Below are 27,683 nucleotides of genomic sequence, written 5' to 3'. Positions count from 1 at the left end.
CTCAGGTTGTCTTCCCAATTTCTGCAGCAGCATCTAATCTCACATAGCCTCTCCTTCCAAGCTGCTAAAGGCTCATTTGCTCTTCCTAAATCTCTCTCACACCTGTCACTTCCTTCCCAGTCCTCCCTGCATTGCCAGGAAAGCTCACCACTTCTCATGTGGACCACTGAGACAGTCCCTAATTCATCTCTGTGCCTCCCACCCAGACTCCTGCAGGTCATCCTCCCCACTATGGCCAGAGTGATCTTTCTAGAACACAGGCCTGCCTAGGTCTTTCCCTATTAAACACCTGGCCTTAGGATGGGGTCCCTGCACTGTTCTGCCCTTCATGATTTGGTTCAGCGGACATGCAGCCTGCTCTCCTGCCCAAATGAGGCTGCCTGCATCCCAGGGAACCAGGTTATTCTGCAGTTATGGAATATGACACCCTCCTCTCCCTATTAACTGGACATTCCTCTGGTGGCTTTCAACCCCATGCTCATCCTTCGGCACATCTTCTGAATTACCCACCCGGCTGCTCCCAGGGAGGTGTGCCCGGTCAAAAGGCGGGGCAGCGCAGGCTGTTTCCACTTCCTGCCATATGGCTGTGGCCATGGCTCCTGCCCTGCACAGTGGCTGAGCTTCTAGCAGATTCTGAGGCAGCACTGGGGTGGAGGCATCTTCCTGACCTCCCAGAAACACCCTGTTCTCTTTTGCCCTCCAGTCCCGGATTGGGGAGCAGTTTCCTGACCCCCCTCCTAGCATACTCTGCAAGCCCATCAGCCTCTGGCCTCTGAGTAAAACCACATTCCCCCTTCAGACTTCCAGCCCTCTGACATCTGTATCAGTCACTGCATTCAGCCCTGGTTGGCCAGAAATGGTAGAGTGGTTTCTGCTTCCCTGCCCAGATCCTAGTATGACCATTCCTGAAGTTTTCTCTCTCTGCAATGCCCCTCTGCCTTCTCCCTTGGAGGTAATTCCACATGTGACAGATGCCATCATGGGTTTCCCTGTCACCGTTTTTTTTTTTTTTTTTTTTGCCCCTGGACACATATCCACACTGCTTCTCCCAGACTCCCTTGCAGGTGAGAGCAGCCAGGTGAAGGAACTCTGGCCAACAGAACGTGGGCAAGGTGACGGCCACATTTCCAGGCCTGGTCTCTACAAGGCTGACCACATGGTCCTCTGTGCTCTTTCCCTTTCTCTGCTGGTAGACACAGAAGATCCAGGGGGTGGTGGGACTCCTGGCCCCTAAATGATTTGAGGGCAGACCCCGCCCCCTGATATCCACACTAGATCGAGACATCATTATCAGGGCAAGCCCCTGAGATGCCACCCTGTTGGTTACTGCAGCTAGCTTACCCCGACCAACACACCCCTCAGACAAATTGGGCAGGGCAGAGTGAGGCACAGAGAAGGGAAGTAACTTTGCAGAGGCCACACAGAGGTAAGGACAGAGGCAGGAGCCATGGCCACACGCCTGGTGGCGGAGCTCTCCTCTTCAGCCCTCACCATCCGCGGGGTGAGCCAGCTGAACAAACGCAGATGAAATTCTGACCTCACGCAGTTTTCAGCACACAGAAGACATCTGTACATTTAATAATGTCAAGAAATTAATAAAGAAATTTTAGCCAAAAGCAACAGGGAGTATCTCAGTCCTATTTAATGGGCATGTGCTCTATCCCCCCTTCAGGAAGATGAGTGAGTGTGCTCTTCTCTACACTGTAGCCCTCGAGGGGGACACCTGGCTCCAGCACCCCTCTTTCCTGTGGCCCACACCCTGCTCAGGAGCTCATCCTGCCCTACCCTGATGGAGACAGCCATCTCCCCAGGCCCACCCTTCCCTTCTCTGAGCTGTTTCCTGACTCATCTTCCTAAAGCATGGCTGGGTCACACCACTGCTCTGCTCAGCCTTCACTATTCCCGAATGTCTGGCTAATGATGCCTGAAAACTAGGACTACAGGCCGTGATGACCTTGCTCCTCCTTTCTCACCCTGGGAGCCCTGGGTGGGCGCTTCTGGAATACCTCCCGACTGTCCCATGGGTCAGACAGTCCTCCTTCCCCTCTGACCCCCTGGAACATTCCAACCTCACTCCTACCGTGATAGCTTCCTGCTCTTCCACAGCCCCCCCACTCCCCATCCTCCCGCTTTTATCTCCCATCCTCCTCGCCATGGTCCCTTCTCTGGCATTTGTCACAGGCAACACTGTGCCCCAGCATTTGGGTTAGTGCTTGCATTCCCCTATGGGTCCCTGACTATCGGGACCACACAGTCCCCTTTGCATCATCCAAAAGCCTACAGAGTGGGAGGTCCATCCGTGTGCCTGTGTACCCCAATCTTTTGGCTACTCAGTGGGACCTACTCATTTCATCTACTGAAAGAGAATATGAATAAGGAGCCTAAATTGGCCCTGTGTTGCAACTGATCTAAAAAAAATAAGGATTCTGTAAGAACTTCAAGTTGCTTTTCTAAATTAGACACAAAACAGCCCACCTAGTTCTAAACTCAGCCAACATTTCAGCCTTCCACTTTGAACAGATGAAAGGCTACAAAATTACAGGAGCTGCTCCGTGAGCCAGCCCCTGAGAGGATGTACAATACTGGTGTGCCATCCTGGGGGGTGCGAGCGGCAGCGAACGCATCATGAAGACGGAGGTAACTCAAAGATGGATCTGGAACTTGGAAATGGACCGCATTGTTAGTGCACCTTCAAACTCAGACACCTACATGGGGACTACTGGAACGGGGGACCTAATTCAAGAACAGCTAAATCTAAAATACATTGTGAAAAATGTAACCAGTATTAGATATTATGTTCAGTTTAAGACACTCTCGGGAAACTACTCCAAGATGCCAAAAGTTTGGTTATTTTCTTTCAACAAATTACTTACCCATAATACTGTTGTGCGACATTGATTTCCATCTTTAGGCAATGGGGAGAGACGGCTTCTCCCCTTACCTGTTGCGGCTCCGTCTGCTGAGCTACTTGTATTAGAATGAAGTCTTTGGAGAGTGACTTAGTTTTCTGAAACAATATAGGTTTGGGCTTGAACTCCCCGTTCCTTGCAAATGCAAACCTCTCAAGACTGGTATCAATGATGAGTGTTTACCCTGATTCTCCATTGTCCTGAACACCAGCCTCTTCGCCAAGGCTGCTTTCTCAGGGAAGCAAGGACCCAGAACAGACACAACTGAGCGGAAACCTTTCCTGGCCCCGCACTTCACCCCCAAGTAGCAAGCAAGGCTGGTGCTAAGTTTGCTGTAGCCAGTGACCCGGGACTGGCAGGATGAAAGGGAGCCCACCTGCAGATTCCACTTACCTCATCCAGAGCTTTTCAAATTCCCTCGGTGTAAGAGGAATATCAAACCCATATAGTGCGTTCTTTATATCCCGCCGCCGAAGAATGCCGTTGCCCTCATTATCAGTTTCTATAAAATTCTAGAACACGACAAGACAACATTTAGTAACATACAGAACGTGTTCATGGCACTCTAGAGGATTGTCAATAGTCAATATCTGGAACAATCTAAGACATTTCTCTCCCCATCTACCTGCTTAATTACCTTTTCATCAAAGTTCCAGATACCCTCACCATTCCTGTGAAGAAGGTGACAGAGCAAAACTCGGACAAGACTCATGTACTAGAAGGGGCTTGTTTCTGGGTAATGAGTGGTCTCAGGTGTGTGATCTGGATTCTTCTCCTGACCAACAACTTGGGTTCAAAAACTATTAGAAAGAAGGGGCAAGCAGAGCCTGGGAAATGAGACTGTAGCCCTCGCAGTGGCTTCGGCCCTCTGGCTGTAAGAGGGGGATGAGGCGCATGAGACCCCAGCTGTTATGACAAGATGATATGGTACCTTTTTAATGTCCCCAAGGGGTGCAAAAGGTGTCTGGGGGATTTGTCAGCCACTTAAGAGGGCCACAGACTAGCAGGTAATGTGCGGTACTCGGCACTGACTTGTTTGGGCATAATAGCTCATCTGGCCCTTCTTATAACAACACTGTGGAGCAGATGCAGTGGGACACATGCAGAGTCCTCTTCAAGCATCACACTCCATGGTGAAGATGGAGGCAGTCCCTCTAAGGCCAGGAACAAGGTAATATCTCTGCTGCTCTCTCTTCAACATGGTACTGGAGGTGTCAGCCAGTGTAGTTAAGCAAGAAAAGGGAATAAAAGGTATAATGGGGGGACAGGAAGAAATAGAGCTGTCATTATTCATAGATGACATGGATGTATATATAGGAAGAATCCACAAACCACTATAATAAGAGAATTTAGCAAGGAGTCTGGATTTTATATCAATAGGCAAAATCATTCATATTTTTATGTATCAGGCACAGAAAACAAATTTCAAAAAAATATTTATGATAGCATCAAAAATAGAAAGTCCTAGGAACAAATCTTACAAATGATTGCAAGACTGCTACACAGAAAAGTCTAAAACTTTACTGAAAGATATTAAAAATATGAAAATAAATGGAGAAACACTATGGGCACAAACTGGAAGACGCATTTCTCTCCCAACGAATTTCCCAATAAGTTTCGTTTCTTTGTGAAACTTGACAAACTGATTCATAAACTCCTAAAGAACAAGGAGGAGGGACTTGCCTACCAGCTAATTAAAATTTATTACTGAGTTATGGTGATTATAAGGACGTCGTATTGGTGCCAAGACAGAAAGAGTGACCAGTGGGACAGAGTGAGGAGCCCAGAGACACCCATGGGCCTTGATACAGATCGTGGTGTTGCCATAGATCAGTGAGGGAAAGGCTGGGCCTTCCAGGGGCTAGACAGCTGGGTCTCCAGACGGAAGAGCCTCCCAACATGCAGGAGACAGGCGGTGTAGATTTCAAGACCAGGATGTGAATGGATACACTGGAAAGCTGCTAGAAGGACCTTGGAAAGCTGCTAGAAGGACATCTTCATGACTTTGGGTGGAACACAGTTTCTTGGACAAGACCTACAAGGAAATGTTAACATCTCTGACTACCTCAAAAAGAAGAACTTATATTTACTAAAGGATATCCTATGAGAAGAGTGGAAACACAGAACACACACTGGGAGAAGACATTTGCATCGCATATCACTTACAAAAGACCAGTGGCCAAACTGTCATAGAAGCTCCTACTGACCAATGAGAAATAACCAGACAACCCAGTGTGAAAACTTACAAGCAGGCACTTGAGGGAGAAAGGAAATCTGACTCAGGAATAAGTGAGAAGATGCTCACTCTCATTAGTAACCCACACACGCTACCTAATGCTACAGTGAAATACTATCATACATCCACTACCAAGGAGAAAAATGAAGTCTGACAGTACCAAGTGCCACCATAGTGGAGCCGAGTGGCTGGGACTGAAGCCGATGGCCCAAGGAGCCAAAGCCAGTCACCGTCTGGCCCTTTACACAGAGTGCGCCGCACCGTCTACGATGTGGACAGTGTTCTCCTCCTTCATCTGGATGATGGTTACGTGACGGGACGCAGCTTGGGATACGTGCTCCCTTAAACATGCCTAAACTATTATGTGTATTATGACCCATATACATGTGTTCATGTATATTATACACACATATAAATATATACATATTATATATAGTACACATACATATAATAGGTATCAGTATTATATTCCACTGTAGAGTCACAACTTAAAAAACAAGCTTAAAGCAAGCCACTTCAATCATTAATTCACACAATTCTTTAGCACCCTTATTGGTGTTCACACCACAAGTCTCTTGGGGACAGAGACCATGTCCTTTTTTGGTCACTGTGTCTTTAACATCTTGTAACAGTGCATTGTTAATTCATAATGTTTGCTGAAGAACTCAATGAACTTGGTTTCCAAAAACACTTCCATGGGAATGAGCCCGTTAGGCCACCCAGAATGGGACGATGGCTGCGTACGTCCGAGCATTCGGCCGGAGGCATCCTTGGCCCAGCCTGGCTGAGCGGCTCGCTGGGGCCCCTAGCTGAAGATGGCTGGATGGCACCATACTGGAATTCTTGTTCAAGTTTCACATGAAGTTTTCCCAGAGACTACATCCTTTCTGATATTCCCAGGTCCCGTTTGGTGAATCCTCAACAGCGATGCAGCAGAAGGGAGCCACGGCCCCCGCTCTGCGGCACCCCAGAATGAAAGAGCAGGGGTGTGCTGGCGGCTGGGGACCACTCGCCTCATCACCGGGACGCTGCTAGTCTTAGCTATGCATCACCGTACTTTCTGCAGGTTCAGAATTCAGAACGGATGCCTTCAGAGCTTTATTCAAAGTAAAGCAAGAGGGTGGCAGAGCCATCTTACTATTAAGACATGCAGGGTCATTCAGTCCCGTGGGGTCTGAGAGAGGTGTGGGGACGGGCAGGATGCCTGACTCCCGACAAAGTGGCTCCACACACCCCATTGAAGCCGTTCTGATTGCTCTTCCTCTGTAACCCTCTGATTGTCTTCTTCCCTCCCCACACTTCCGCCAGGCTCAGTTCTAGAAGAGACAGACTTGAGGCTGCTGGTTTAGCAGCAGAGGACTCCGGGGTCCCCGCGCCTCCTCTGAACACACTGGGGTTTCTGTAGAGCATCAAGGATAAAGATGACTTTGAGAGGCCACGGGAATCAAGATGTGGACAGGCGAGTGCAGAGGACATGCTCGCAGCAGTGAACACAGAGACAGAGAGGGGTCACCAGCCCAGACGGGGGCAGGCCTGGGCAGGGAGCAGAGAAGGCCCCACAGAGCCGTCATAGAGCCAGGGGAGAAAGCATTTCAGGAAGGATGGATGTCACAAGGCAGAAACAAAGACCTCCACAGCCCTCTGGTCACCCCCCCAGCAGTCTGTTCATTTTCCCCAGAGCGCCCACCTGCTTTGTTAATTATCTGCCTTTGCTCCTTAACCGGCCCCCGCCCTGGTCAGTGAGCTGAGAGGTGGAAGCAGAGAGACCTTCGCTACCACCAAACCCCTGGCACAAACCCACGCGGCCCAGAGATGTGCTGCGTACATCGAAGCGGGGCAGGACGCAGCTGGGAAGGGCCTGAAAGTGGCCCCGGGAGCCCCTGGGCCCACGGAGAACAGCGCCAGCGGAGGGGGTGTGATTGGGGCAGGAGGAAGAGGGGACAGAGGTAGCAGGGAGAGGAGAGGCGGGCCGAGAGAAGCCGAGGACAGGGCGTGGAGAATGGTGTCACACAGTGTTCTCTGCCCTCTCTCTGCTGGCATGCTGTGTGGCCGCAGCTCACAGCCCAGAGCAGGCCCTGCACTCCCGAGGAAGGCTCTGGAAGGCCAGCCCTGCCCAGTGGGCGCTCGAGGACTCGATCCGTGTGATTTGCACCCTGGGCCGCTGCACAGTCAACTCTGAAGACAGAGGATGGGGGAGAGGCAGCCCCAGGGCGGCCCAGGACTTACAGGACAGAACTTCACGTTGCACACAGGCCAAGAGAGGCAAACATAGAAAGAAAACGACCAAATGAAACAAAGTGGAGGCTTTCTTCACAATAACGTGAAAATACCTCCATAGTGCAGTCTTTTTTTTTTTTTTTTTAAGATTTTATTTATTTATTTGAGAGAGAGAGAATGAGAGACAGAGAGCACGAGAGGGAAGAAGGTCAGAGGGAGAAGCAGACTCCCCGCCGAGCAGGGAGCCCGATGCAGGACTCGATCCAGGGACTCCAGGATCATGACCTGAGCCGAAGGCAGTCGCTTAACCAACTGAGCCACCCAGGCGCCCTCCATAGTGCAGTCTTAAAGATACTCCCTAAGGCGAAGTTATTGTGTCCTTGCTACATTATGAAAGGAGGATCCCACACTCCAGACTTCTGGATGAACCGAGTCCTGCATGCTTGGTTCTACTGTCCTGGGGGTTGGAGCTCCAGTGGCGCAATCGGTTAGCGCGTGGTACTTATACTACTGTCCTGGGGGTACAGCTGTCGTTAGATTATGTTCCTGCCTCGACACCAAATAAGTGTACATGACGGCCCGTCGAGGGCATTCACCTTCAAAATGTGCTTCCTATAATTTTGGAAGGCAGGAAGAAATACTACTTAAAGATGCATATTTTGAACCGTGTACAAATAACATGACAGTGTCATTTCTTTTTACTTAAATTTTAAATTTATATCAAACCTGAGATAAAGCTAGGAATTTCTGTCTACGTAACTCCAACAATTACTCATTTTTCTAAACATCAGTTGACCTTGAATGTGAGAATTTATTTTGAAAAAAGTATTTTAAGAATAGCAGGAGTCATGGACTGGGTATACAAAGACTGGATCTAAACAGCTTGATCATCCCAACGATCTGTGAACACTGAAATACATTTCCTTTCCTTTTAAGGAAATAATCATTTTCTTACCTTAGATAAGTCTGACCATCTGGTTTTTGCTTTGGTAACAAGATACTGATGAGCCTGTTCACAAGCTAGTTCTGAATCTGCGACCTTCTGTTTTGGTCTTAAAAGAAAAAAAAATAACCGTGTTTAAATTTAATGGACTCATTAATCTCCCAAGGGATTCCCCATCCCCATTCATTTCAAAGACACCGCTAAAGTCTGTTATTTCACATCTGGTCTAACTTAATTCTTAAAATACAGTCTTATTCCCCCAGCTGTATGTTAGGGAAGTCTTCTTAAATTTTATAAGTCCTTGTTTATTTTCAGATAAATGCTGTTCAACTTCTTCTGTAGCTCACAAAACAAACAGGGCTCATTTATTCTCAGAAGGGGACAAAAACACAATAGAATGGTAAGTATCTTTAGAAGAAAACAGCTAAAAACTTTTATTTCTGAACTCACACATGGGAATGACTGGAACGCAGACTTCAGGAACAACGGGGGAGGATTGCTTACTCAGTCCCAGCTCATGTGCACAGGTTGGGCTCATGGGACATAAAATGATCAAAATTCTGTTTATTTCCTCACACAGTGATGGACACAGAAGACACTTTAAAAAAACACCTTGTGCTTACCACCGGGGAGAGGCCACGGTGAGGGGCACTGAGGGCTGTGGCCGAAGCAATTTGAGGTGCCCTGGATTCTTCCACTAGTTGTGGAGGGGGGTGGTGTATGAAAACCTATAACACCCTTCCCCGCTTAGTCTTCTGGAACTGCTTTGCTCCTAGGGGCACCTCTCACTCCATTTCTGGGCACCTGAGCTTTGCACATCCAGATCCGCACCTGAAATATTCTCCCTGGAGATACAAGAGCACTCGAGACATTCCTCCAGCAAAATGGACCATACACACATCACCCCAACAGTTTCCTGAAATAGGATCACATCTGAGGCCCCACTTGGAACCCGCACTTATTCACGGACCCCTCGGGTGAAGCACATCTTGCCTGAGAGTGGATAAGAGGGACATCTGACCGAGGCCTATCCAGACCCTCATAGAAACTTCTCCTTATGGGACCCAAGAAAGCCAGTGTGGGGGACAGACAGCAAACAAGCTCCATGTAGCCCCTTTAAAAAAGTATTATTTCTGCTTCTGCAAATGAACTGACTCTAAGAAATAAAGTCTAAAGTCAACCACCATATGCTGCCAATTGAGAAAATGCAGGAATTTATGTGTCCCACACGACGCAAGTCAAAGGTTTATGTAATCCCCAAAGAAAGACTGCTTTGAACATGACCATCTGTGTGTGACACTCGGGTCAGCAGCACTGCGAGGGGTTCTGGGGTAACGATGGCCGCCGGGAACTCAGGGACCGGTGGGTGCTGAGCACTGCTGGTCAGGTGACTCGCAGGATCTTGAGTTTTCCCCGCAATCCTGACATTACCATCCCACTTTGCAGAAGAGGAAGCTGTGGTTTAGAGAGGTTAACTAATTTGCCAAAACCACACACAGCCGGTATCTGGGAGCCATTCAAACTCAGGCCTCTGATGCCACAGACGCCTTTCTCACTACCGCTTTCGCTCCCATTGGAAGCTACATGTTTGGTGCTCCTTTAACCCACTCTTTGTGGGAAAAGATCCATTGAGTATTACATTTTTTTTTTTTTTTTTAAAAAGTAGTTTCCACGTCTAGCACGGGGCCCAACGCAGGGCTTGAACTCATGACCCTGGGGATCAAGACCTGAGCTGAGATCAAGAGTTGGATGCTTAGCTGATGGAGCCACCCAGGAGTCCCCAAATACTACATTTCACAGAGGTGAGGGCCACCTTTGGTTTTTATGCACCGAGGGGTCCTCCTTCCACTTAGCATTTCGGTTTCAGTTCAATGAATGCGGCATCCCCAGTGTGCAGCGCCAGGCTCAGCGCAAGGGCTGGAGAAGTGCAGCCTGCGGCTTCCGCCCACCAGACAAGAGTCTCCTGGAAGTGCCACTCTGTCACGCATTTCACAAGCAGACGGCAAGGCAGGTCACAGCAACTAGAATCAACAGAGCAAGCAGTACTAATAGCGCTCTGTGTGGCTTCTCCTTCCAGTCCCTTTGAAGAAATGCTGGTGCTCCCAGACAGCTGTCCCAGGGACCACTCCTCAAATTACTCGATGATCTACAGTGCCCAGCACCTGCTAGTCACCAAGTTCGTTGGTGGCCGTGATTACCCCAGAAACCTACACTGGGCTACGGACCTGTGTGCCACATAGAAAGGGCCTTATTTTAATTACATCAACTGTGACTCCCACGGTTTGGCATACACAAGTTCTTGCATTTACTCAGTTGGCAGGGTGCTGAGGACCAGCGGCAGATTGGGTGGGGTCTCTTCCCTCTTCCTTAGTTACCGTTCAAATGGACCAAATGCGGATGGGCCCAGGTTCATTTTCCCTCCTGGAAAATGCCAGCTCGTGGGGGTCCATGGGTGAACTATGGCAGGCACACCTCCCTTTATCGAGCCCTCACCCCAGTTTTTAAATTCACCAATTACTTGTATATTGCCAAATCCAGGGGTCTTTACTGGCTTTCTCTTCCATGTGTCACTGTTAATAATCTCTCCCCTCTCTGGTGGTCTTCGTCATGCTGCTCTTTAAATGACACAATGAGGGGGGACACCGACCCTGGGGCCAGGCAAATGTGCCTTCAGTCAGCGTGATTTTCTGCCCCTACTTGGCTCCCTCTACCCTTGACCACTCCTCTCTTTCCATCCCGAAGTTTGTTTACTCTTCTGAAAGGTCATCCCTTCTGATGTCCCCAACCACACCCCGATGCCTTGTACCCACCCATCTGTACCACTAGTGCCACAATGTCACCTGCTTTTCCCTTCCATCTCTCTCCAACTGCCTACCGGACTCCACAGAATCATGGAATTTCAAGGGTGGAAAGGGATCCGAAGGTCAACCAGTCTCATCCTTTGCCCGTAGTTCACCACTAAAGGCTTTGGAAGGTTGGTGGGATTACGTTGCCTTTTCACAAATATTGCTTATAGGACTGTAGGTCCCAATGATGCATATTCCCCTGCCTTCACCTTTAGGCTCCTTCTAAATCCAACCTGCACCCAGAGGTCTCACCTGAGCTTCCCCCAAAGGATGCAGATTCTATGTCTGCAAAGTCAATGTACCCAAACTGATCTATCTAAATGCAAATCCAAACAGCCCCCACCAATCCAATTTCTCTTCTAGGCCATAAGTCTTGATTATTTTCTTAGGGGTCCATGCTCAAACCAGGGACTCCTAAGGTTTTTCCATCCATTTCTCCCCTGTCCCATCTTTTTTTAAATTTAAAAAAAATTTTTTAAAATGTTTTATTTATTTATTCATGAGAGTCAGAGAGAGAGAGAGAGAGGCAGAGGCAGAGGGAGAAGCAGGCTCCCCACCTAGCAGGGAGCCCGATGCAGGACTCGATCCAGGACCCTGGGATCATGACCTGAGCCAAAGGCAGATGCTTAACCATCTGAGCCACCCAGGCGCCCCTCCCCTGTCCCATCTTACATACGCATCTCCTCTAGAGAGATCAGAAGGTTTTTCTATGGCCTTTTCCAAAAGTCACTGATTTCCACTCCTATTACCTGACTTTTTAGATCTTGATAGTCAGGAAGATGCAGCCTTCCTATCAGCCAGTCTGTCAGACACAAACATATACGAACTCTTACTATGTGCCGCTCTAGGTCCTACAAACACACTGAACAACAATGTGGACAGAGCAGACGTCCTCAAGGAGCTCATACTGCAATGGCAGGAGCTTACAGCAAACACATGGGAAAATGAATGAATCAGATAACTTCAGATACTGAAGATGGGTGAGAGGGAAATCTTCATCTAAGAAGTTCAGGGAGCAGCTCTTTGAGGCATGAGTGATGAAGAGGCAGCTGTGTGATCTCAGGGACCAGCACTCCAGGCAGGTCAAGATCCCAGTTAAGGTGGAATAAGCACACTCCCATCCTCTGTCCCCCACTGATTACAACTAAAAACTTTAGACAGAATACAAAAAGTAACCCCGAGAACACTAAAAATTAAACAATAGGAGGCTGATGGAGAGGGAAATCAAAACTTGAAGAATAACTGATAGAGTGTGAGTTTCGTGGGTTCTTTACCACCCATATTCCCAGCATAGGCTTAAGGGCAGTCCTGATTCTGGAAATGTGCAGCAGGCATGGACTAAAAAAGCTCCAAAAGAAAGCCTGTTCTTCTGACCAAAGAACTCGGAAGGAAGGTCCTGAAGTACAAAGAGTATGGGGGTAGGACGCCTGTTTTGTCTCTTTTCACCCTTCTGGTCCTGATCCCAGGACTCCCAGTTACAAAACTGTACTTTTGTGACAGGGCCAGCAGTAGTAGTAGTGGCCAGGTAGGTCCCTAAAACTGCAACTCTTCTCTTTCACCAGAGGACATGCTCTGTGTTCAAGGAATGTGGAAGGTATCCACATTATTGTTTTTCTCTCACCATGTTGCCCTGGGGGTGGACCCAGTCATAGGAAGTACATAACAGTACAGGTAGGCTAAAACCTAGTTTCCAGTCAGAAGACCAAAAACTAAGGCCCCTTCTGGGGGCTGTAGAGTGTGGGGAGAAATAGAGAGGAGCGATCTGGAAAATAGGCTGCCCAAATCTGTACAGGAAGTCCCAGGTTCACCTCTGCTGTGCACATGTGTGAAACTAGCCCAAAGCAGCAGAGCAGAAACCTTGAGAACTTGACTGCTGCATAGTGAAGACTTGCCCCTGGGTGCTGTACACATGGGCTGGCCTGCTAGTGTTGCCGTGACCTTGAAATTAAACTGACAGGGAAACCACAGAAGGCAGGCCAGGACTTACAGTCTGAACCTAACTGGATTGATTGTCTGCTTAAAAAAATAAATAAAAAACAAATCAACACGCTACTGAGGATTTTAATAGGGCCAGAATATCATAATATAATATTAAAAGTATCCAGGATACAATCCAAAATCACTTGACATACAAAGAACCAGGAAAATCCCAACAATTTTCAAGGTAAAAGGCAACAGAAACCCAAATCCAAGATGACCCAGATGTTGAAATTATCATATTTTAAAGCAGCTATGATAACCATGAAGTAAGAGTAAATGACCTTGAAATAAGTGGAAAGACGGATGTTCTGAGCCAAGAAATAGAAGCTAAAAAAAAAAAAAAAAAGGCTGGGGGAAGACAAACACCAAATGGAAACTTTAGAACTGAAAAATACAACTGAAATAAAATTTTCACTGGATTGGCTCATGGATTGACAGAATGCAGATGACAGAGGAGTGAGTCAGTGAACTTGAAGACAGATGAATAGAATTAATCCAATTTGATCAACAGAAAAAGAAGAGAGAATAATATAGCCCCAGGGACTAATATAGGGACTTGTGATACAAAATCCCAAAGTCTGACATTCATGTCATTTGGATATAACAAGGGAAGGAGGGAGAGATTGGTACCGAAAAATTTTAAAATGTGAGGAAATAATTGCTGGAACCTTTCTAAACTTGATGAAAAACACAAATTTACAGATTCAAGAAGTTCGGTAAGCCCCAAAAAAGATAAACATAGAAAGTCATGCTCAAACACATCATACTAAAACTACTCAAAACCAAAGATAAAGCAAAAAGTCTTAAAAGCAACTTGAGGAAAACGACAGGTGCCATGTAGGGTGCAAGACCATCTGAATGGCTGCAGACTCCTCACCACAAACCATGGAGGCCTGAAAGCAACGGAATAATAGTTGCAAAGTGCTGTGAAAACAACTGTTGACCCAGAATTCTATACCCAGCAAAAATACATGTTGGGAATGAAGGAGCAAGAGAGGTCTTCTCAGTGAAGGAAGACTAAGACAATTTGTCTCCAGTAGACATGCTCTAAAAGACTTGCTGAAGGAAGTTCTTCAGAGGAAGGAAAATGATAGCAGAGAGAAACTTAGAACTTCAGAAATACAGGAAGAGAGGCAGAAATGATAAGTATAAATATGCTATTTTTCTCAGATATCAAAATGCATGAAGCATAAATGGATAGACCTGGAAGGAGGTATAGACAAATGCATAACTGTTTTTGGAGACTTCAAGACTCCTCTCTTAGTAACTGATAGAACAAATAGAAAATAAGCAAGAACACAGAAGACCTGAACACTATTAAGCAACTTGATCTCATTGGCACACTCTGCCCAACAAGAGCCAAATACACATTCTTGTCAAGTATCCATGGAATCATGGATACCAACACAGACCATCTCTAGGGTCATAAAATAAACAAATGTCAAAGAAATAAAATCATACAAAGCATGTATTCTGACCACAACAGAATTAAACTAGGAATCAATTACAGAAAGATAGTTTGAAACCATGCAAATATTTTTGAAATTGACAAAAACACACTTTTAAATAATTGTGGATCAAAAGAAAGTCTCTAGGGAAATTAGATAATATTTTTAACGGAATGAAAATTAAAACCATAACATATCCAAGTCTGCAGAATGTAGCCAACTCTGTGCCTATAAGGAAATTGACAGCACTTAGAGTTTCTCTTAAAAAAGAAAGAACCTGAATAAAAAATCTGAGTTTCCAAACTTAAGAAAATAAAAAAGAAGAGCAAACTATACTCAAAGCAAGAAGAAAGCAGGAAATCATAAAGAAGAGAAATCAATAAAATTTAAACAGAAAAACAATAGAGTAGAATTAATGAAGCAAAAAAGTGGTTCTTTGAAAATATCAATAAAATGATAAATCTTTAGCTAACCAGATCAAGAAAAAAGGAGAGAAGTCACCAACTACCAATATCAGAAATGAAAGAAGGGACATTGCTAAAGATGCCACAAATATTAAAAGAATAAGAAAGGAGGAATAAAATGAACAACTTTATTCCCATGAATTTAACAGCTTAGATGAAATGGACTGATACTCAAAAAAACACAAACTGCAAAAACTCATTCAAAAAGGAAGAGAAATCGTGGGTGATCTAACTATTAAATTAACTAGATTCAGAGTTCAAGTATTTCCAACAAAGGAAACTCCAGGACGTGATCACTTCTTTGGTGAATTATATCAAATATTTAAGGAAGAAATAACAATTCTATATGATCCAGAAAATGGAAGGAACTGGCATTCATGACTTTCAGTTTTTCTTAGAGCTCCTTCAAAGAACAACAAAAAAGGTATTTATTTTCTTGATGAGATAAAACTCATTCTATCACAATACCACATGGATTCACTGATATATATATACTCTCATATATATATATATGGGGTCTTAGTGATCTTGATTTCAATTTTACTAGATCGATTTCATTATCCTAAGAAATGGTCAATCATTACTCATTGTTTCCAACTATCCTAAGAAACGAGACTAAAACAGCAATAAGAAAACAAAAAATGAGGGGAATCGCCTAGCTGAGGACATGATATTGAAATGAATCACTCCCCAGTCTCCTGATTGCACTGCCCAAAGTATACCAGCATCTTTCAAGAAGTGTATAAAGGAGACAGCGACACCATCTTTGTAGTCTTCTGTTAGTTTTCATTGAACACAGTGAGAAATTCAGAATGCTTATTTCATGCTCAAATGGCAGAGGGAAGAAAACTGAGATAAGAAGCTGTTTCCCTGGGCGCCTGGGTGGCTCAGTCGTTGGGTATCTGCCTTCGGCTCAGGTCATGATCCCAGGGTCCTGGGATCGAGCCCCGCATCGGGCTCCCTGCTCGGCGGGAAGCCTGCTTCTCCCTCTCCCACTCCCCCTGCTTGTGTTCCTGCTCTCGCTATCTCTCTCTCTGTCAAATAAATAAATAAAATCTTTAAAAAAAAAAAAGAAGCTGTTTCCCAATGATCAGATGAACTGGAAGAGGAGTGCACACAGACAGAACACTCTGGATTCCAGTGATGATGGTGAAACTGATCATATATGCCAAATCTCTTAACAAGTGAATGATATATTTCTAAGAACAAAAGGTAAATTTGGTATTTTAAATTCAGCTAGCCATCCAACAGGAAGGACCTGATCATACAGTATTTTGTGACAAGAAGCTGAAGCGTCTAATTTTGCTAAAAGGACACGTGACAGTGTTGTTTCATTGTCTATGATATACATGCACCAAAATGCACTTGATGTGGGTTGTCAGTAGATAAATGGACAGGGAGGTGTGTCTTAAACAAGGGAAGAGACTGGAAGGGAAGAGATAATATAAAAATGAAACAGGTCATTGGACCAATCATTTTAATTAGTATTTATACATCTAAAAATGAAAATGTTTTGCAATCAAACAAGATGGTCTTACTCTCTTCAACCAATTTACAACCCTCAAAGTTTTCAAAAGTATTGTGCTTTGATAATGTCATTGGCAAGTGAAGAAGGCCCAGAAGGCAGAGGTGCCCCGGCAAGAGGTTGGGATGACTTCCAGAAAGGGATGGCACTGAGGTTTGGCCGGTGGAGGAAAGAGAGGCTGGTGTAGTGGGCGGGTGAAGGAGGGTGAGATCTCTAGGCAGAGAAAGGGGCCCCTCCAAACGGCACCCTGGGTTCACATCTTGGCCCCCCACCCATCACCTGGGTCCCTTATCTGGAAAGTCAACTAGTAGTCCCCCCCCCTGCCCCCCGCTTTGAGGGTATTAAAGGATATGTCTTCACAAAGCATGGGCATGGGGTCTGGCCATGGGAGGGTCTGGATTTCTAAAGCAGTGCCTTAGTTGGGGTCTCTGCACTATCTCTCCCAGACCCTTGGAGGCCACACTGGGTCTCCCTGGGCTGCAGGCTCTCCTCCTTTACATCTATGCTCTGCTCTGGGGCTGCTGAAGGATCTTTCTGCAGCATGATGTGACCCCCTCCCTCCATAGCACAAAACCCTCTCCTGTCTACTGGTAAATCATGAACTCCCCAGCTCGGTTCTCTGGCCCCTTCTCAGCTGGCCCTCCTGCCTCTCCAGGATTCCCCTCCTACCATGCCCCACCATCCGTGCATGCCACTTCTGCACACATAGCCTCTCCTCATTTCCCGAATGTGCTCGACATTCCCACTGCAGATTTTGTAAGTGCCGCTCTCTGGCCTTGAACTGCCGTCTGGTAGTCTGCACCTGACAAACTCCTACTCTCACCTCAAGATCCCACTCAGATGTCCCACTTTTCCTGTGTACCTCAAGCAGGCTTAGCTGCTCCCATCTCTGTGGTACTTCAGACAACCTTACATTTCAGTGTAGCTCTTTATTTTTGTACCTGTCCCATATACGGCCATTACCTCCTTCAAAAGGAACCTTATTCATCTTTGTATCACCTCGTCCCGGGGCAACATCTAGCACATAGCAGACCCTCAGTAAATATTTGTTGAATGAAGGCATACATACAAATAAGAAGGCTGAGTCATTTGAATGGGAAGATGGCGCTTTGTGGTTGAAATTTTCTAGGTTCATTCTGCATACATTCTCCAGAAAATTCTTTGGGAAGGATATTTTTGTATTGTTTTAATGTTAAGCAATCAAGTCTCATATTAAAACTCCTCAGAACTTGAGCAATTAGAAGCAGGTGTCCAATTCACATGCTATATGATCATTTCACTTAGAGAGAGACTACAGTTGTTTTCTTTCTGGCTGGCTTTTCTTAAAGTACAGGCAAAATAAAACCAATGAATTCAGAGAGAAAAACTAAAGAGCAGTATCAGAGGGCTTCTGCAGACTAGCCAAGTATCATGCAATCTGGCCCAGCAATGGGGGCTCCTGAGGGCTCCAGGGAGCTCCCTTGCCTGGTGGACGGAGTAGGCCACTGGTACCTCAAGGGCAGAACAGCCTAGTGAATGTTACTATCATGCAGAAAACACATCTCTGCGTTATCATAGTGGATGGTAATGCTTCCAAAAATAGTAGTATTGGTCCAGGAGTGGCTGAATGGCTTCTTCATTCAAGCTTGTTGGCATTCAACAGATCTCAATGGAGTAGATGGTATTGGCATTGCTGTTACTGCTTAAGGGGGCGTATGCTCTCACTGGGAGAAATGGAGGAGACAAATGGAGTTCCAGTTGGGTTGGACATGCAGACTCCCCTCCTCACCGGGAAGGAGGCTGGCATGGAGTGGACAGGGGCCGGGGGTGGAGCACTGCCTGGGAAAGAGCTGGAAGGGTCCTTGCATCTCCCCAAACAGTTGCACAGCTGACCCCAGATTTATAAAAAGAAAAAGATATTCAGTCAATCCTTGAACAGTGAGGGGGTTAGGAGCACCAACCCCCACAAGTCGAAAATCCCCAAAGAAGTTCTGACCGCCCCCCCCCCCCAGATTAACTACTAATAGCTTACTGTTGACTGGAAGCCTTACAGAGAACACAATCGATTAGCCGATATTGTATATATTACATGTATAAATATGCTGTATTCTCACAATAAAGCCAGGGAAGAGAAAATGTTAAGAAAATCATAAGGAAGAAGGGGCACCTGGGTGGCTCAGTGGGTTAAGTGCCTACCTTCGGCTTGGGTCATGAACCCGGGGTCCTGGGATCGAGCCCCACATCAGGCTCCCAGTTCAGTGGGGAGTCTGCTTCTCCCTCTGCCCCTCCCTTCCTCGTGCTCTCTCGATCTCTCTCTCTCAAATAAAAAAAAATCTTAAAAAAAAAGAAAATCAGAGGCGCCTGGGTGGCTCAGTCGTTATGTGTCTGCCTTCGGCTCAGATCATGATTCCAGAGTCCTGGGATCAAGCCCTGCATGGGGCTCCCTGCTCCGCGGGAAGCCTGCTTTTCCCTTTCCCACTCCCCTTGTTTGTGTTCCCTCTCTCACTGTCTCTGTCTGTCAAATAAATAAATAATCTTAAAAAAGAAAGAAAATCATAAGGAAGAGAAAACACGTTTATAGTACTGTACTGTATGTATAAAAAAATCCACATATAAGTCAACTTGCAGGGTTGAAGTATCCTGTGTTGCTCAAGGGTCAACTGTGTGTTTTTGGTTTTTTTTAAGACTTTTTTTTTTTTTTCATTTGAGAGAGAGAGAATGAGATAGAGAGAGCATGAGAGGGAGGAGGGTCAGAGGGAGAAGCAGACTCCCTGCTGAGCAGGGAGCCCGATGCGGGACTCGATCCAGGGACTCCAGGATCATGACCTGAGCCGAAAGCAGTCGCTTAACCAACTGAGCCACCCAGGTGCCCCAAGGGTCAACTGTGTATGTATATGTTTACATTCACAAGAAAAGCCTGAAATGATACTGTTTCCATCAATTACCATAAGGGGTTCCGTGGTTCCCCAATTCACACAGATTGCGTGGGCTGACGTGTTAGTAGCTGGATGAGTGTTCTCTTGACAAGTGTTAGTGTGCAGTCCCTCGGAGTGGCCCAGCACAGATCGGACAAAGGGCAGGGTGCCAAGAGGTCTTGGAAGGCTGAGCAACACGCATATACACCTGACCCCCACTTTATAAGAGAAAATATGTAAGTATCTGTATTTGTGTGCCTTGAAAGAAGACTGGCATGATTCACGGTGAAATGCCAACATGGTGCTTATGGGTGGCTAGGTGAGGTTGTACCTTCTAATCTGCACCTGTAATTTCTAGCTTTTTTACATTGATCGCATATTCCTTGTGTGATTTTTCTGGAACCACCAAAAAGACAAAATAATTGCTCCCGGGGGCAATTCTGCTCCCCCCCCACCCTGTGGGCACAGCGGGAGTGCCAGACTGGGTGCGGGCAAAGGCGCTGAGCCACACTGCCCTCTTACCTAATGAGTCTTTGAGGCGCATCATCTGTTCTGAATGTTCCCTCCTCACACAGATTTCGAAATTCCCGATAATTTAGAGTGACGCTGAGTCTCAAGCCAAGAAGGCCCAGGAAACGCTCAAAGTCTTCGTCTTTAAGATTGAACAGTAAGTGCAGTAGCAATCTGTGAAGATCATGCATGTTGATTACGCCATCCCTGTCAGTGTCTATTTTAAAGAAGGCAGAGTAGGGGTCCTAAAAACAAAACACACACGTCAAAGCACTTCCTTCTGAACCCCGCCGACAACACACATAAAACCCCGCACAGACGGACTCGTCTCCAGAATGAGGAAGGGGCAGCCTTCCCACTCCTGCTTTTGGGAGCTCTCACTCCTCCAGCCTGGACTGCCGGATGATGGGGACAGTCACATGCCATGGAACCCACGTTGATAATCTTCACAAATATAAAAACCTTCATCATTCCCCACATCTTGGTCTTTGGCTCCCCAGAATGAAGACTCCTAATTTTATTGGAGTCACACAGATGCAACCTCTACTAGACACGTGGCTTTGGGTAAGTTTCTCCCCATATTAGACCCCTGGTTTCTCCAGCTGCTAAATGGGGATGCTAATGCCTACTTGATAGGGTAGGTAAGGATTTAAACAAATGAGGCCACGTAGGTAATCCTGCCAGTTCACTGCCTGGCATGGAATGTGAGGTCTTTTATTCATTCAACAAATACATATCGATCACGTATTACATGGCAGGCACTGTGGTGGCCGTTTGAGTTACTGTGGATGATTCAGGAACAACTCAGCCCTAATGTCTCATAGGATTACAAGTCCACGTGCACTTGTGCTGGGAGGGGAACGGACGGCAGCTGATCTCCCCACAGATCTGAAGGCAAGGGGAAGCACGGAGCACTTAAGAAAGATCAGAGCTTGGGTAGGAGTTAACTGATCAAAGGGGTTGGACTGGCAGTCCAGGCAAAGGAACAGAATGTGCAAAGACATGAAGGTGAGGAAGAACACTGGCTGGAGTGTGAAGTGAGGAGGAGAGGGGTCAAGGTGCAGCTGGAGAGGCAGTCCCAGCCAGTGCAGAACTGGGGCCCACAGGCCAATCAGGCAGGACTGAGGCTGGCCCTAAGGGGACCAGCAAAGGGGATGCTCTGATCAGGGCTACATGCTGAGGCCAGCCCCCAAGGTCCAATGTCGAGGACAGACCATGAATTGAAAAATGAAGTTGAGAAATGTATGTATAGAATGATCCCATTTGTGTGTGGGGGGGGGGGAGGGGTAGGTCCTGATTGTTTTAAAATATAAACCTGCATCCATGGACATATGCCTGACCCTGCAGAGACGTTGTCCCTGGGCTGAGGGAGCCCACAGGGGCCAACAGAGAACCCGTGGTCAGGTCGTGTCCCTGGGTCACCCAGGGGCTCTCTGGGCCTGCTTTCCTCACCACCGTCAGGGAGAAAAGATGAATTATGTCCTCAGCTCTTCACGGTTTTTGGCCTGAGCTGTGGCTGTGACCCCAGCTGAGCGCTGATATGGCCTCATTCGGCTACAGAATTATTGGGCCAACAGCAGCAGCAGCTGTGATTGTATTTTAAACTAATTCAAGTCAGGTTTTTCATTATTGACGAGGAGAGACGTTCAAGAATTTCTCATGAATAGGAACTCAATAAAGTAAGTAAAGTGACTGTCCCTTCCCATTCAAAAATCAAGGCACACACTTTGCCTCGTCCACGCCCACCTGTGAGGACAACAAGCAAATGTGCAATGACCCCAGACGTCACCCGCATCCTAGTACAGACCATGCAAACTCTGGCAATTAGAGGTTCACTTCTTTGTCTCAACCACTAGATTATAAACTCTTGGTAGGATAGAGTGGGTGTCAGCGAGTGTTCATTGAATCAGTTCACTGTGTAATTATTTAAATTAAGATCACTGGGAAATACGGGACATGTGTGCGCTGTCACCAAGCTGCATGGGGACCAAAGGTAGGAAAACAGTGGTGCAAGCACAGAGCTTGGCTCTCCCCACTGAGTACCCCACCAGGAAATGTGTGCAGAGGAGACAGGTGGAGGGAGAGGCCAGAAAACGGGGTCTGGCTTGCAACAGAGTGGGGGAGTTAGTGCCCTGGGTAAGGGCAGCAGAGGGGTGCTGTCCTGGGACCCCTCTGGGCCACTCTGGCCCTCTGCTGATGGGCGCAGAGGGGACGCTTGATCCCGGGGCCTCTCTGCCTCCCCTTCTGCCCTCTCGCCCTCAGCCAGGCCTTCCTTCTTCAGAAAACCAGGCTCTCGACCCTCTACCTGACCCCGGCCTGCTCTGTGCTCCCCGGGGCTGGGCATTCGCTCAGATCGAGTACTGAGGACCAGCCCTTCTCTGCGTACACTTACGGGGACCACAGCTTTTCAAACCAAGAATTAGGATGCAGGGTCTGATGGCTGGACAGAATGTTCAAAGTCAGAACCATCCTGCAAATCCAAGCTAGACAGTCATCATAAATACATTTATTTTTAAATGGGAGCTTGGTAACCAAAATGCATCTCCAATTGGCAGTCAGTGCAGGGAAGAGGCTTCAGAAACACAGAAGCACGCAGGGGCTAGCTCCACCCCCAGGTTGCTCCCCACCCTTCTCTTCTGGACTCACCCCTCCTCGCCCACATGCCCCTGCACACCCTGGGGCCTCCACCCTATAGCTAATACAGTCGGCTTATTAAATTGATCTTCCCCCTTTGACTGCTCCTTTTACTCCTCACCACAGCAGTTAAGTTGTTCTTTACCTGCCTCTGTGTTTCAATGGCTACTGTGTATTTCTCCTGTCTTATCCATTCCAGCTTCCACATGCAACCCATCCTACCGATAAGTGAGCTTTTCCCTGAAGCCCATGACCTGTCCGCCGCCTGCCTTGAGCAAGCTCCCTCTTTTAGTGTTTGCTCCTTCCTTTTTCTGGCCAGCACATGCTGGGGGTTTAGGCTTTGGTTCAGGAGCCACCTCCTCCAGGAAGTCCTCCTTAATGGGCTGTTTTCCCTGTGCCTCCATAGCAGGCTACAGCTCCCTCTACAACCGGCAATCCCATGTGTCTGAATCATCTGCGTCTCAGAATGGATGGAGCTCCTACCTTTCATCCCCAGCTTTTAGCAGAGATTCCAGCCTATCGTAAGTGTATAATGCTCATCTGGTGAGTGAATGGGTGGTGTGAAGACGAGGGATGAATGGATCCTAAATTCCCTGTAACTCAGGTTGCCCAGACCCTCCCCACCCCATCCCCTCCTTATTTCTCCAAGGCCTTTGAGAGGCAGAAGGCAGAGCCAGCAAAGTGGCAGCAGGGAAGGACCTCAGGGGGGGGGAGGGGATTGCAGAGTTAAGGCCGAGTCCCCCTCCCCAGGAAGGAGAGAAGGGGTGAGCCTGAGTCTATGGTGTGTCCCATGATGAGCCGAACATAACGGGCTCCCAGAGTGACAGCCTGCATGGTTGAAGGGCTGGGAGCATGGTGGGGGGGAGGTGTCCAGATAAGCCAAACAGTAGATAGGTCATAGTTTACCCGGAAGGCTTCCTTCAGTCTCTGGGGGAACTGCTTCAGGCATTCTTCAGCGGTTATAAAGTAGCTGTCTAAATTATTCTTTGAAAGAACTGGAGTCTGCAATGGGGTCACTTCTGGCCCCTTCATTTTAGCATCTGAAACAATGACATAAACCAGAAGACTTCCGTTAGTGGCATGCCTACCTCTTTATTTCTGTTGCAACCTGAATGTCTTCCTGTCCCAAATCCTGCCTGAATACTCGACGGGAATGAGGCTCTGTGAAGTGAACTTAGCATTAACTTGGTTATGATCTGGTTTCTTTCCCTTCAGTTTCTTGGACATTCTCCCATCACTGCAAGGACTCGTTCTCTGTATGGCAGGGTCACACTGTCGGCCAGCACACCATGGCCACCATGCCCGTCCATTTTTCCAACAGGGCAGGACATCTTGCTCATCCCTCCATTCCCAGAGGCAGTGAATGAGAAATCCTGCCTGGTTTTGGTTCCTAGCCTCGTGCCCTAAACATAGCATTGTGTAAGTCAATCAACATTCATTAATCCACCAGGTGTTTCCTGACCGCTTATCTGCTGGACACTGTAAGAGGGGCCTTCAAGTATTTGCTGGTCTTTTCAACAACCTTAAGAGGTGGATTCTCTTCTTGTGCCTCGTTTACACGCAAGGATATCTATTAGTTTGCCCATTTTACATATGAAGAGATGGAGGTTCAGGGGGTTCCTCCAACTTCCCCAAGGTCACAGAGTTCATGGACAGCAACACTGAACTCTGGCCCGCCAGATTCCAGAGCCTGGCAGGCTAATTACTGAGTTACGCCCTCTCTCTCCCCTAAAACAGAGGAAGAAACTATAATCTCTACTTAAAAAACAAGCTATTTCCACCAGGTTGGGATAGTGTGAGTGTGGCCTTGTTTAAAGCCAGGCTACAAACCTCGGACTTGGTTTTAGATGTGGTTCTCTGCACGTGTCGCCACCACCCTCTCTCCACTGCTGTGGTCTGTAGGATGGAAGGTGGGCCGAGCATCTGGAGCTCGTGGGCATCCTATGGTCCAGTCTTGAACCTGGCTTTTACCTCACCTTAACCTGGGCTTGGAGTGGCCTCCTCAGGTTCACTACACCCGGCAGATCACACCTTCCCCTGCTGCTTAACTCGCCTCTGCTGTGCGCACCCCAGACCCTCGCCCTGGAGCCAGCCTGGGGCCTAGGTCTCTACCCCCACCCCTGTCAGCGTCTGGCTATGCAGGAAGATAGGCAGTGCTGGGGGACTGGTGGGGGCAGAGGAGGAGGAGGAGAGTGGGGGGAAAGAACAGGGGTAGGGAGGAAGCCAAGAGCAGTTGTTGGCTATTGAGTCAGATTTTCACTCTGCAAAGGACCTGCTGCTCTGGGACCTGGGGCAAGTGACTGACTGACTCACCTTGGGCCCCACTTTCTCACGTGAAAAATGAACTCACCTGGCACACTGGAAGCACTAAAATAAATGTGAGTTCCTTTTCCTTCTTTTTGTGCTCCTTCAAAAATGTCATATACCCAAAGTGTCAACATTCTAAAATTCTATGGCTTCTCGAATTGCCTGTTTTTCCGGCACGTGGGACCTCCCCTCCCCTAGGACAGGACTCTAATGCTAGTCTGTGATGGTCAAAAGGGACCTTCGCATTTTCCCGGTGAGGAGTCCCAGCTGCCACTGTCCCTAGGGGAGACCCATCACACTGCACCGTCATCTCCCAGACTGAACGTGGGGAGGATGGCAAAATGTCCTGCCCTGTCCAGCCCGAGTGCATTTGCAGCAAAACAGAAGAGTATTCCGTCAACGTATTTGTGTGATTTCTGTAGCTTTTCTAGAGGGCTTATTTGTCAGTCTAAACTTCAGCAAGAGTGGAGACCAGGGGGAGGATGACACGGCAGAGAGATGGGGGCGCCGGCTGCTTGTCCTCTCCCTGCCAAGTGTGGGGCAGGGGGCAGAACAAGAACGGGGGCAAATGGGAGGCCCCAGCTTCCAGGCTTGACTGCGCTGTACGCCACGAATTTCCTGGCAACCGCTTTGGGGCAGGGGGAGGGGAGGGCCAGCAGCTGAGTGATCTTGGGCGGGTCGTGGAATCTCTTAGACTCTCTGTGTCCTTCTCTACAGAAAAGGAGGAAGGATGCTTGCCTTGGTGGTGCATGGGTGCCGCTAACCACAGACAAACAGGAGCTATTCTCAGGAGGAAAAATCTCAAAGGACAGGAAGCGTGATGGAAGGAGCATGGGCTTTGGAGCAAATTTTAGAAACCGTGTGTGCTCTAAGTCTGTAGAAGTCTGTAGAGGCAAAATTCTGCACTCACAGTTTGGTTTAGTGAAAAGAAAAGGCCGAAACACAGTCAGACAAAAATCAAACAAAAATGTCTGTTTCTAGTCTTAGAACACACACTGTTTCCGCATCTCAGCTCACGCTACTTCAACCCACAGCCTCGAGGCACCGCTCAACAAGCCTGGAGGTGCCACCAGTCGCGTCCCAGCAGGGCTGGTGCTGGAGATTAGCTACCTTCAAATCCTGCTGCAAAATCAAGATAACTCATCCCTTCTTTCTGATATCCTATTTTTGCAGTCAGCAGAGCATACTGGTCGTCATCCATGGGCATTCCACTAGCCTCCAGTACCTGGCAAGGAAGAAAGTGAAGGGAGAGGCCGTTAGGTTGTCACAGGCTCTCCCTGCTGACTGAGCCCCTCCAGCCTTGCAGCGGGCTCACCACTGGGGGCCCTGTGCTCCAGCCTGTGATTGTTACTCATCTGCCTCCACCCACAGGCTCCCTGCGGGTGGGGCCCTGGGGGCGGGGGAAGGGGGGCTGGCTCCCTGGCCCAGTGCAAGGTTGGTTTGTTGAGCGAGTGAGTGAACAAGGGAGTAACTGGGCTCCTGGCCTTGCGCTCAGCAGGCCCGGCCCTGGTGGTTGCAGTCAGCACTGCAAACCTTTCCAAAGGCCACGCCTTCCAAGACATCCAAATTCACATCTGCCGGCACTGCCATGTGTTTCGAGTCTCCTAAAGTGGGATTTATATTCACGTATATCCTAGGAAACATGAACAAAATAAAGCAAGGTGGTTTGAGGAAGGAAAACTAAAATTTTTATTGAAGTTTCATTACGATCCACAGTTTAAGCTGCAAGCTACTGCGTTTTTTGTGGGGGAGAGCGCATCCATGGACCCTGTTCTCCTCCCCTTACGTGAGTGCACTCACTGAGAGTCACCCATGGTCCCTTCCTTCCACCACACGGAACCTACTGCTTACTAACGGTTTCCATTTTGTGTGAGTGGTTGCACGGGTGGAGGGACAAATGAGAAAATGCACTTCCCTGAATTGCACATAGTGAAGTGGAATTATCTAGATGATGCCTTCCTAGGAGAAACTGATTCGCTGGGCTGCTCAAGGAGCAGATGCTGCACCCCTCTGTCAGTGGCCAGTAGGCCAACAATGTGGCCAGTGTTACCTACCTGCAGGTGAATTCCCCTCAGAAGGGATGCTGAGGGGAATATAGGCAGGACAGAAGATACCATCCCTGCTGCTCTGAAAGCACCACAATTTAAATTAGAAAACACGGGTTTTCTTCCAGAAAAGGACATTGAATCACACTTGAAAATGTGTGCATCTAAGGGCCAAAGACATCCAGGATGGCTGAACTTACCCAGGACAGATGAAAGAAACCTGTCTGGGAGAGCAGAGAGTCTGGAGATGGGTTTTGAAGGAAGAGTTTGTCTGTGTTTTCAGAGGGGAAGGGGACATGGAATACAGAGATCAGCCATTAACACAGGTCAGGGGCTCTGGTGCCACAGAAGCCAGCATAAGTTGGAGAGCAGAGGACAGTAGGGTCAGTGCCTCACTGACTGCATTCTGTGGAGGAAGCCGAAGGGGGAAAGGAACAGGGGATGAGATGAGACAGTACTCATCACTGCCACCACCATCATCACCACCATCATCACCATCATCACCACCATCACCACCATCACCACCATCACCACCAACACCACCAACACCACCATCACCACCATCACCACCATCACCATCATCATCACCATCACCACCAACACCACCATCACCACCATCACCACCATCACCATCATCACCATCATCATCACCATCAGCACCACCATCACCATCATCATCACCATCGTCACCATCACCACCATCACCATCATCACCACCATCACCA

The 27,683-nt window shown here is 47.7% G+C and overlaps 1 protein-coding gene across 1 annotated transcript in view; it reads right to left on the bottom strand.

Moving 5' to 3' along the window:
* The window catches only part of EFCAB6 (EF-hand calcium binding domain 6), a 215,743-nt gene that overhangs the window by 60,816 nt on the left and 127,244 nt on the right, over nt 1-27,683 (bottom strand). Inside the window, exons 17-21 of the mRNA XM_034987337.1 lie at nt 26,024-26,138; nt 23,513-23,646; nt 19,985-20,217; nt 8,318-8,414; nt 3,303-3,421 (exon numbers count right to left, since the gene is read on the bottom strand). Of these exons, the coding sequence (XP_034843228.1) occupies nt 3,303-3,421; nt 8,318-8,414; nt 19,985-20,217; nt 23,513-23,646; nt 26,024-26,138 (698 nt within the window). The remainder of the gene's footprint in view (nt 1-3,302; nt 3,422-8,317; nt 8,415-19,984; nt 20,218-23,512; nt 23,647-26,023; nt 26,139-27,683) is intronic.

Source organism: Mirounga leonina, unplaced genomic scaffold, assembly GCF_011800145.1.
Source record: "Mirounga leonina isolate KUSES-001 unplaced genomic scaffold, KU_Mleo_1.0 Mir_418, whole genome shotgun sequence".
In the NCBI taxonomy this organism is placed as follows: domain Eukaryota; kingdom Metazoa; phylum Chordata; class Mammalia; order Carnivora; family Phocidae; genus Mirounga; species Mirounga leonina.
This window is presented reverse-complemented; position numbering and strand designations above follow the sequence as displayed.